At 34.3% G+C, this 12,711-nt stretch overlaps 1 protein-coding gene across 1 annotated transcript in view; it reads left to right on the top strand.

Annotated features, from left to right (window-relative positions):
* Nucleotides 1-12,711, top strand: part of LRP1B (LDL receptor related protein 1B) — a gene marked incomplete at its 5' end in the record, with an annotated part of 1,526,008 nt that overhangs the window by 765,780 nt on the left and 747,517 nt on the right. The window contains 2 exon segments of the mRNA XM_057550915.1: nucleotides 4,526-4,706; nucleotides 11,070-11,289. Of these exon segments, the coding sequence (XP_057406898.1) occupies nucleotides 4,526-4,706; nucleotides 11,070-11,289 (401 nt within the window).

The raw sequence follows: 12,711 nt of genomic DNA, 5'->3' as shown, positions 1-12,711 counted from the left end.
CAAGACCCTTATAGGCACTTTACATATCTCTTTGACGAAAACAGCGAAGTATTTTGTTCTCATTGAGAGTAACTTGTGTATTCACCCTCCCCGACCTAATAAATGAACTGAGGAAGGACTTGGAATGAAAATAAGGATGAGACCATCAGCCTCAGCTAGCCACTGGGGACAGATGATGTTGAAAACTTTAGTCTGGCCAAGTACTCCTGTAACCTTATGAGGTAGAAAATTCAGCAGGCAACTTTACTGCTACACTATTAATTAAATGAACTTCATTCACACATGTCAGATACATCGCCTCAGGCCTTATTGAGATGCACAAAGAGAATTTGAATTAATTGAACTGTAGGAATATGAGGCAGGAGAGTTGTCCAAACACTGACTCTGGGGCAAGGTAAGGTATCGCTGGCCCTGGACGTATCTACATGCATAGGGCACTTCCAGTTATTTAAGGCATGTGGTCATAATCTGAACTCATGCAAACACTTTTGGAATACTTCATTCCGACTCAGAAAAATAATGTTCGTACTAAGGATAGAAGAACTTGGATACATTGGAAAAATAGAGGCACTGTGTTTTTATAATGGCAATTATGGGGTGTAATTTCCAGTTAATTCCTTATGATTCCTTAATCAAATTCTGTTGCAAAGCATCAAGACATGCATTAATCTGGAGATCTGGTTTATGCACCTTAAGGAAACTAAGGCCACTGCTCACATCCTTGGCCATTTAATTTTTTTTTTTTTAATCTTGGACCCATTTTTAAAAGTTGAAGATCTTATTTTAAATATAAAAACTTTAATCCTCTTCTGTTTCATAAAGGTATAGTATCTAAAAATCAGATCTGGAATGATGTTTTCATTTTAGAAATATGTTTTCCAACCTCTGTTTCAAATGCTTGTTTTATCTAATCCTAGATATTAAATTACTATAAATAGCTTTCTGTTTTATTTTAAATCCACATAATTATTCTTTTTAATTTATATAAATTTTATTATCTCTTATTCATCCACATTTCATTAATGGTAGGTATCAACTGTAGGAAATAACAATGCTACCATCAAGAATTTTTCACTTCAGTGAAAAATATCTAGCTTTGATGAGATGTTTTTCTAGAGCACTATTTATATATTCTGTCCATTTATAAAAGTTATTCTTGATGTACTAGAACAATGTTTACAAAGAAAAAGTAATGGAAATTTTAATTATTTGAGTCAAAATAATATGTTAACCTTAAGTATTCACAGAATAAATGAAAAAGTCTGTTTTTAATCTGAATTATATGGATAAATGTCTCATTTCTTCACTTAAAAAGGAACATATAGACATAATCTTAATCTAAAAAGATTACAGGAAACCATTATTTACTGGAATTTTTCTCTTTTTTTTTGAAAAAGTACAAGCACGTTGAGTTCTTGCCTCTCAATTAATGAAAATGGGTATCTAGTGAAACGTAAGGGAGATTTTGACCAGATTTTTTAAAAAAGTCATACTCTTTGTTTGCTTTCGTTATGTAAAAATAATAATGATGATGATGTAATGAATATTGATTTTAGAATGTAGAATAATTCAACTCTACCCACAGGTATCAAAGCAATCTACTCTAGCAAGTTTCTCTTTAACAAACAACTTTCTTGCATTTGATCAGTCATGTGTTTCCTTGAGCTAGTGATTACTATCTCTGTAGTTAGCTATGTTTGTTTGGAAGTTCAGTGCCATAAACCTTCATATGTTATTGATCACCTAGTTGAAGGATTTTGGTCATAGAGATCCTGAGAGTCAGTCTCAGGGAGGCCCCATCCAAACCCTGTTGAGTGAAAAATTAAGTGTACATAAAACCAATGCTCTATATGTCTTAGTGTTTCATCTAAGTCATAAGTTAAAGGAAGATGTCAAATGATATAGAGCCAGAGTATTTTCCTTACCAATGTATATTTGTTGAGAAAGGGATTCATTGATTCTTCAGGCTTTGTCCTACAAGTATAAGAGAGGAAGTTTCTCCATGTCTGGTTAAAGATAGCCTAAAAAAATTCCCAAGTTGCACATAAGACTCATTTTTGAGTTTTTGTTTCTGTTTTTTAAAAAATTTTCATTCATCCACATCCTTTCCAGAACAGAAAAACAAAACAAAGCACACACCACCCCCCCACACACACACACAAATAATATTAAAAAACATTCTAGGCTAATGGATTCATTGCTGTCTCAATAGATAGGTAGCTAAAGAGAAGATTATAATAATAATGATACTATTAGTAATAATATTCATAGCAACATTTATGTAGTATTTATTTTGTGCCAAACATTATTTTTAAGAGTTTTATATATTCATTTAATCCTCAAAACAATCCTATGAGTTAAACAGTATCATTACACCAATCTTAAAGATCAGGTGTAACTCGCTCAGAGTTACAGAGCCTAGGAAGTGTGGTTCTAGAACTTGTGATCCTAATCACTACTTCATGCTATTCAAACATTTCATGTTTCAAAGACAAAACAAATGAACCAATTAGAGACAGGATCCTCCCAAGTTCTGCTTTTTAGAATTCCATTCCATCCCACCCTATTTATTCACAACTGACTCTGCATATCCTATTTCTAATTAAATTTGGCCACCAGGTAAAATGTAAGGAAATATTACTGAAAAATTACTTTAAAAGATAAAAATGTAAGGTCTATTCCTATCAAAAGAGCCAGGATTTATATATGTATGTATGTATGTATGTATGTATATTATTTTTAATCCTGATAAATTTATAAAAATTAACATGTTGAGAATTTACAATATTACAGGCAGTATGCTAAGTATTTTACATGCAGTAGCTAATTTACCTCTTGTTTACTCATCCTACAGAGTAGCTGCTATTATTATCATCACTTTTTAAATGGAGAAATTAAGGATCAGAGTGACTGAGTTACTTACCCAAGTGTCAGAAACAAAATTTCAATCAAATAATACTACAACTGCTTCATATGAAAAAGAAAAAAGTATTAAGTCAGATGTCAAAAGGGAATGTTTTAGAAATGAGAAGGTTATTGAGGAAGAAAGTTTCCATGCTGGGTTAGATTTCAGGTGTAATATAACTTTTGAAAACCCACAACAAGACAAAAACCAGCCATAGACTATGATAAATAGAAAAGAGTAAATAGCTACTCTCTTTCCATTATGCCAGAGCAGGAAAGTGCTCAGTAAAATTAAGTGTCAGTAAAGTAAAGACAAAAATGAAACTTTTTTCTAAGCATAGGCACAATTAACCTGTGAAAATTACTCATATTGGTTGGTAATGAAGCAGATAGCTTAGTGCAATTGAGAACATGTCTGATTCACTATAATCAGATTTTCAGTTAGATCAAATCACACACTGTATTAGTCATCCTGAGTTAGGGCACATGCTGATTAGCAGAAAGGGTCACAAAAGAAAATTTTATTTTTTCCAAGGCCAGAGGGCCATGATTAAAGAATATGATAATAGTCAATGTTTATGACATCTGCGTATGAGGGAAAATGTCATGTAGATTTCCCAGTAGTGTGTGAATGTTCATCTCTGTCTCTGATGTACTACTACCTGTTGTTGTGTCCAGTAAGTGCCAGTTCTCTACCTCACACCCAGGAGGAAAAGAGACAGAGGCTTTCCTGGTTTTGAAAGAAGTTCACAGTAATTTCTCGTGCAATAGAGGGATAGAATTATATTTAGGATGTTGTGTACAGTCTGGAGGATGGTTTACAAGATGGCAAAAAGTGAGGAAAAGATTCACCATAGGAACAGTGCAGTTATAAAAATCTCTACGTTGGGGATCCTCTGACTTGGATTTTATCCCTATTCTACCACTGCTTATGTGGTAATAAACTATAAGCCTTCATTCTTAAGTGTTAGAGTTTCCCCTTCTGTAAAGATTTGAATTAGGGGAGCGCATATGATTATATATTTACAGTATTCCTTTGAATTATAACTGCCTGTATCTTAGAGGAGTCTGTAAGAGCGTCCTTTTTAAAGTAAGTCTAGAATATACAGAAATATTTTAGTGTTTCTTTGAGATTCACTGTTCATGCAGTTCCATGATAAAAGCCTAGTCTGGGCTTTCAAATGTGTGCTTCTGCTGGACCTGTTCAACTCTTGGCAAAAGGGCCTTCATATTATTTTGGTTGTTCAGATTACATATTACATGTTTGAACATGCTTACTTTTAGAACGTATTACTAGATCATGTTACTTGATTTTTCTTCTGAACAGTCTATGAAACTGTATTTTTACTCTGAGAACTTATCTTTCACCATTTCTTTTTCTCATCACTTATATTTTCCTGTTTTTCTGCAGATCACTGTTTCAAATAAAATATCTCGAGAGGGCCTGGCATTCAAAACAAAATTGAAAAATATTCTATGGGATGATATTTGCAAAAATCACACTAAAAAGGATTTATAGATCAGAATGTATTCCTTTTAAAATTATACTTTTTATTAAGTAGAAGGTAAGTAGTGGACACTAATGTAAAATTTCTTTCTTTCTTGTTTTTGGTTTTTGCAGATCTGGATAATGTGGAGGGCATTGCTGTGGACTGGATTGGAAATAACCTTTACTGGACAAATGATGGCCATAGGAAGACCATTAACGTGGCTAGGCTGGAAAAGGCTTCTCAGAGTCGGAAGACTCTCCTAGAGGGAGAAATGTCCCATCCCAGAGGGATTGTGGTGGATCCTGTTAATGGGTATGCAATATTTGATCAGCTTTATATAAGGAAAATTATATTAGATAAATTTGGTTTTTACGTATTTAGTATTAGTAAGTTTTATTTAAATCCACATGTGCATTCACACATGAATGGCCTCACTGGGAAAAGTTACTCATTTAATGATTATCTCTCCTAGAGAATGTGCTAAATAAACATGTCGAGATACATTGAACTGAAATAAACAGATTATTTGTATAGAGAATATATTTACTTGGTTTATTCAGACAAGCACCATAATTCTCCATTTTAGACAGCCTGACACCAAGATAAATAATCAATTCAACCAGCAAATCAATCAATTTAATTTTTTAAATTAAAGACTATTGAAGTTTAAAGTATTCAAAAAATAGCAAGTTTCCTCTTTTTGTACATTTACTGTGGGCCAGGCATTTTGTTAAATAGATTACCATGACCTATGTTGTGATTCTGCACAATAATACTTTGAATTAGTTGCTGTTCTCATTCGTGTTTTACAAAGAAGAAATTTGTAACGGACCTGCAAAAGACCATTTGATTATTAAGAACCTGGATAGATATTTAAATCCAAGCAACCTGTCTCCAAGACTTTACTCAGAGCCACTATACTCCACTACTTTTTTTTTTTTTTTTAACATCTTTCTTGGAGTATAATTGCTTTACAATGGGTGTGTTAGTTTCTGCTTTATAATAAAGTGAATCAGTTATACATATACATATGTCCCCATATCTCTTCCCTCTTGCATCTCCCTCCTTCCCACCCTCCCTATCCCATCCCTCTAGGTGGTCACAAAGCACCGAGCTGATCTCCCTGTGCTATGCGGCTGCTTCCCACTAGCTATCTATTTTATGTTTGGTAGTGTATATATGTCCATGCCACTCTCCACTACTTTTTACTAGTCTAGGTTGGAAACTGTATTTTTGGACATAACCATAGTTTCCATATAGTGACATCATTTTATAGTATGTGCTACTTGTTTCAGGATGGATTATTTTGTGCAATTTTTGAGAATATGTTTTCCTTTGATTTTTATTCATAGCTATTACCTGAACACAAGCAATAATGTGCACATAGAAATATTAAAGAAATGTGAAAATTCCTAATAGAATCTCAGAATTAAATGAGTGGATTGCATATTCTACATGTACAGTTGTTGTTGTATGTGGTTTTTATCCCCTCCAGGTCTTATATTTCACTGTTTCAAAACAGCACCACAAAATTAATATTTTTATACCTTACTATTGCATACAAAAAAAAATACTTCATTGAATAAGAAGCACAGGACTCCCTTATAAACTGAGATCAACAGATTGCAGTTCCTAAAATTGTTTGTATTGAGAATAGCTCCAAATACAATCAGGGTGCTTCTTTCCAGGCTGACCTAATCAGTGGATGAACTCATTGCATGTTTTTTGTAAGGCATAATTATAAAGTAATTTTAGTGACTTTATGTGTGGATTCTTTAAATTTCTATTTTATTACTGGACTTTTAAACCAAGTCATCTCTTTGACCTTTAAACCGAGGCAATCTTAATTTTTAGAGAAAATATTTATTCCACTCTGTCTAAATCTCCTTGAAGCAAGATGTTTCAAATATATCTTAAAACAACATCTTCCTTCTCAGTATTCTGTTAGAGGAAAATATTTTCCGATAGAGTCAAAGGGTCTTTGAGGTGCTTGGGGAGATGACATAAATGTGCAGGTCATAGAATTAGATGATTTGGAAGAAAATTTAGGGGCCACTAGACCCATCTCTCTCTTCAAATTCAGGAATCCACTTCAACACTTCCCTAAGAGGCAGGCATCCAATTTAGATTTGAAACCCATAGCATCTACATAGTTCAAAGTATCTGGGGACAAATCTGATTGATATGACATTTTTTCTTTTCATTAAGGCATCCCTATAGTACTTATCTCCCAACTAATCCTATATTTGCCTCTGATGTTGCAAAGAATGACTCTTCTACTTCTTCCATCAGATTTTTAAATATTATAGAATACTGCTATTATGCACCAACCTGAAAAAAAAAAACGCATGTGTGTACATATATATGTGGATATGTGTGTGTAGGTATATGTATATACACATGTGTATATATGTATATATACACATATTTTCCCCTAACAATATACAATGCCCAGAGCTCTGATTATGTATACAGTGGTTAACAAAGCAGGCATAGCCTTTACCCTCATGAAGCATCTTGTGTCATCTGAAAAGTAGGGAATGGACAGATACATCAATAAATAAGTACCAGATGAACAACGAATGTAATTTCTAGAGACCAAAGTGATGGAGTCAAACAAACAGTTTGATGTGAAGGTGACTGATAGAAACCTGTTTAAATAGGTTTGCTGAAAGTCCTCTTTAAGGAGGCATCATTTAAGCTGAGACTTAATTGTAAAGAAGGAACCAGCCATGGAGAGTGAGGAAAAGAGTTCAGATAAAGAAAATGGAACAACTGAAATCTTAAGTTGGGCAAAAGCTTTACTGTCAGAGGAACTGAAATGAAGACGGGCTGGATCATAGATGGCAAATGGGAAAGTGACTGAGGATGCAATTGGAAAGGAAAGCAGGGCCTCGCCCACTACCATGAGAGATTTGTACTTTGTCTTTAGTGTAAATGTAAAATAGAGAATTGATATAGTCAGATTTATATTTAAAAACAACAACAACTAATCTTACTATTCTGTGGAGAATGGATGGGAAGGCAGTAGAAGTAGAAATGGAACCATGTGAATTTAATTGTCCAAATAATCATTTGACCCTAATATAAGTTTTTTAAAAGTGAAGAAGAAAGTTTAGTTTGGAAAAGTCCATTTAAAATAGCATAATATAACTTTAATCAAAACATTTTTTGCAAAAACCTGGTTCATTGACATTTTTCTACCATAATACCTTTTTGCAGCTGTACACAGGAAAGCATCACAGATTTTCTCTGCCATAATAGCCTATTAACAAAAAGTACTCTTCAGAGCTATGGTTTTATCAAAAGCGTCATAACCAATTATAGAAATCAGTAAAGGGATAATTTTTCATTTATTTATTTATTAAAATATATTATCGAGTGACTACCATATAGATCAATAGAAATCAGTAAGACAGTGATTGTCTTCAAGGAGTTTATAATCTGGTGTGCTTGGTGTACACACACACACACACACACACACACACACACACCCCACACACACACTTTACCTATAAAATAAAATAGAATGAAATACGTGCTCTTTGGGAATTCACTGAGGTTTTTAATTCAGAATTGAACTTCAGAGGATGGATAGAATTTCCAAATGAATAGGGTCCCAGGGACTTGGGGTGTGTAGTCATAAGGTTAGTCAATGTACTCTGAAGGGGCAGTATGAATAATTGTTAGAGGCGAGGAAGCTAATGGCAGTTTTGAGGTGGGATGAGTTCATTAAGGCTAGAGCAGGGGACATTCGAAGGAACATAGCAGGAGGTGAGACTAGAAATATGCAGAAATCTTCAATGCTGTAAATAAAAGTTTTGACTTATTTTGCTGACATCAGAGTAATTGGAAGGTTTTGAGGATAAAAATCACATTTTTCAATTCATGATTTAGGAAGACAAGTGAAAGCCATATGATAGCTCTATGAAAGACAATCCGTTGGGAGTTCCCTTTGAAAAGTGATGAAAGACAGACTGTAGCATTTGTAATAGCAACAGAAAAGTGGGACCTGAGAAAACAGACAGGAAAGAATAAGATTGGCAGGCCTCAAAAATTGTTGAAATGGGGATAAACCTGGAGGAGGAATCAATTATGGTGGACTGTTCCTCAAGGTGATAGCTACAGACGAACTCCCTCCTTTGCAATCATTTCAAATCTCATAATTTACATCAATAACTTAGAAAGCGACAGCTCCAGTTCTGATTTCTCAAAACATTATCTCCGAGAAAAGATGAGTCCAAAGCTAAGTGCGTATTTCCCTCCAAACAGGATTTTCTATATCCCTCTCTCAATTAAGAGTACCACATCTTCTAGTTAACGGCTAGATATTATGTCATCGACTCAATCAAGTTTTTTAAAAGTTATTTCACTTCCATGGCAGAAAATCTTAAGGATTTAAAAATTTCTGGGATTGACCCACCAGATAATACAATTTATATTGGGGGCATGATTAATATCAACAAAGCCAAGCTTAGTGCTACAGAGTACAAACATGAACGATAAATATTCCCTGCCCTCAATTACTTGAATTTTTAATTGGAATTATCAGACATGCAACGCCATCAAATTCAATACATGGCATAAATGCAATAAATTCTATAAAATAACTAACAACTGTCACTAGGAAACAAAAGAATGAGCTAATTTTGACAGAAAAGCTAGGGGCATACTTCATTGAGAAATTGTATTTAAACAGGGCTTGAAAAATAGAGGTACAATTTTTCTTGTCATAGTAGAAGACCAGCTTAACCTAATTTTTATTTGGTGAATACCCCAAGTCCCACCTACAAAAATATTTATGTTTTCTCCTGCTTATTTTACAGGTTGCGTTTCCTATTTTGTATGTTTATGAATCATCATATTTGATAATAATTATAAGGCTTTCACAATATATCAATAACTTTTAATCAGCTGAGTAGACGATCACATATCTGGTCTCCATCAGATTGGCATCACTTATTTAAAATTTGTTTTGCTTATATTTTGTTTGACTAAAAATAGTCTCAGGTAGTGGATTGGATCACAAACAATTCTGTCTTCAAATAACAACACAATATAAAATATGTTTAGAATATCCAGAATTATCCCCTGTGTGTGTGTGTTTGCATGGACATATATATGTGATTCAGGTTAGAGAGTCACAGAAAAAAAGTGTTAACTATTATCAAGAGGAAAAGCTAGAGGGAAAGATAATTGCAATTTAACAAGTTATAAATTAGCAACAACAATACAACTGCATTGATTAACTGTGTTTAAGAGTTCAGAAATGGTATCAAGAGAGATGAAAAAGTTGTTATTTCTCTTTTACATAGCTGATTTATATAGTTGAAGTAGTTTTGCCTAACTAGCACAGGATTAGAGCAAATGGAATGAATCTTCTGTTTATTCTTAATTTGTCCCAGTAATAAACCCACTTGAAGAACAGGCATGATACAAGATAAGCATAGTACCATGTTTATTTCTAGGATTAGAATGTATTTGGACTTATTAAAATTCACCAATCTAAATATACTTCCTCAAGTCTAAAAAGGCATATCAACATAATTGTAAACTGTTCAGAGAATTTAAAAAGAGCTTAATTGGCATAAAAGAATGGCTGATGTGTCACCTCCTCAGCTGCCTGTCTGCCTGTTTAGATCACAGTAGGATTTTTAGTCATGGATACAGATTTGTCCCAAATTACCTCAGAAATTCTTTAGGGTTCATAACAGATGGGAGGCAGAGGATCTAATAAGGGTACTTCCAGGGTTAGCAGCTTAGAAAACTTTGAAGCTTTGTAAAGTCATATATGAGGTGACTGAATTAAAGCCTACACTTTGATTAGTTACTCAGGAACTTTCACATGACCCTAAGACAACACATGTGGAGGGTTTTAACCTTATTCATGAGGCAGTTGGAACATTAGCTCAAGGCCCCTTCTTCCACTGTTATAGCTTACACAAAAGATTTGTTTTTAAAGGCAGATGCTTTTGTTTGAGACGGAAATTAAAGCTCAAAATCTCAAGGTCAGTCAGCCCCCTGTTATTAAACTTACGTGCAGCTCAATCATCTTCTGTGGGTTTTAGGGTAATAATAAGCAGCAATAAAGCATAGATAATTTGCATCAGGAAGACAAATTAGACCTGGCCAAACAAACCCAGTATGACTGTGCCCTTTAGAACAGAGACAATCCAACTGCCTGCCTTAAAAAAAAAAAAAAAAAAAAAAAAATTTATATGAGATTAAATAAAGTCTGGAAGTAGATCATTAACTGTGCTCTCATTCTCATGCCAGTTAATCTGCTTTTTAAACACATAATTGATTATATGTTTTATCAAATGGACATTTAAAAATTGTTAGTAATGCCTCAAGAATCATTTCCCAAACTTTTGGTACCAACACCAAAGAGAATCAGTATTTGGCACTTGCTGTTAGGTTAATTAATAAAAGAGGCCAGTAAGTGCCGTAGTGGTGGCCGTGGGTTTTCTGAAATGTGTCTAATTGGCTCCACTGAACAAATCTTACCTTCCCTGAGTGCTTCGCAGCTGCCTCCTCTGGGCAGGTCAGCATTTAGGTAGGAGAACAAATCAGAATGTAACTACATTTTATGGAGGCGTCAAATCTCAGGAAGTGTCTGTCTATATGGTGGCTGGTTGAAATGACACGCGTGCGCTCTTGTTTTTAATGTCTTAGTTGGATGTATTGGACAGACTGGGAGGAAGATGAAATAGATGACAGCGTGGGAAGGATTGAGAAGGCCTGGATGGATGGCTTCAATCGGCAGATTTTTGTGACTTCAAAGATGCTGTGGCCAAACGGCTTAACTCTGGACTTTCACACCCACACATTATACTGGTGTGATGCCTATTATGATCATATTGAAAAAGTGTTTTTGAATGGAACTCACAGGAAGGTAAAAGACAAATGCTGCTGTTTTAACCCACAGGCTTCTGTCACAGAGCCTTGTTGTGTTGTGTTAAAAATACTTTCAAGTTTATTTTTACCCCTCTGCCAGTAGTCTCTGTGGGGTGGCTGAAGGAGGCTGAGCATTAAGTAGTGCAGCTGGCACTTGCCTCCGGGAGACCAGGCCCAGCTCACTGTGGCATGCCAGGGTTTGTGGGATTTTTCAGAGAAGCTCTCAGCATATCAGAGCTGTTTGAAAATGCAGTTTTTCTACATTACTGATGTTTGCTAGGACCAAGCACCCCAACTCGGTTCGAATATCTTCAATATTTGCACCTGAAATGTAACCTATGTATTATGACAAAGTAATTAGAATTCATTTATTCAAATAAAGAACTTCATGACATTGGAACTAAAACACAAGAGTGGACTGAACTTCAAGCCTGTGGGTGTGAATAAATATCAACATCTTCTTGCCTCTTTTGGTAGAATCGTTGCAAAATGATTTTGCAATTCTTCGGTGAGATTGAGGATGAAGTTGACTCTGTTGGCAAAATATCACCTCTGTATTCTGTCTTATAATCACCTAAGCACATATAACATTATGAACTGGCTTCGACTATTTAGTTAAATAATATTTAGAAAAATGGAATATTAGAAATTACCAAAACGCTTCCTTTGACAATACACTGTCTTCTTTTTCGGAAAGGAAGATTGCACAATTGGCCAAGCCCATTTATTAAGTATTCTCTTTGAGAAATATAATGTACTGATCAGTTAAGACCATTTCAATCGTTGGTTAACTCTAACAGTGAGTGCTTTAAATGTCCTTCCCCAAATAAGTAAAACTGATCTGCATTTAACCTAATGTCGCATACTTAAGAGGTGTTAAAAAATATTTATGATCCCTTTGAAGATGTTGATATGTACACAATATACATAGCACTTTATTAGCCAGCATATTTTAGCCTACATGGAAGTGAGCAAAGAAAAATAAGAAACTGTCTCAATTATTCAACATATGAAAATTTGGTATGAAGAGTTCAGATAAAAGGAGCAAAATTTCAGTTTCTAACCCTATATTATTTGGATAACTTGCTCAATCCTCTCATATTAGATGAATTGAGTCCAAAAGGCTATTTCATATTGTATACAGTATCATTTTACAAATTGTGAAAGACAAAAAAGTATTATTATTATTATGGGAGGTATGATTCCTATTCTCTTCTACAACCCTACATGCAAAACAGAACTTATCACAGGATTGCTCCACTGTGTAGTTTAAACAACCACAAAATACACGGGAATGTAAAGAATATATCAAGACAAGCGGAATTAAAATTAGCCAGGAGTCTTGTATATCTGTTTACTACCAATAAGTGTTTCTATGTTCAAAATTAAAATTTTACCTTCCTCCCTGTCATTGCCTAGA

This window comes from Balaenoptera acutorostrata, chromosome 8, assembly GCF_949987535.1.
Source record: "Balaenoptera acutorostrata chromosome 8, mBalAcu1.1, whole genome shotgun sequence".
In the NCBI taxonomy this organism is placed as follows: Eukaryota; Metazoa; Chordata; class Mammalia; order Artiodactyla; family Balaenopteridae; genus Balaenoptera; species Balaenoptera acutorostrata.
This window is presented reverse-complemented; position numbering and strand designations above follow the sequence as displayed.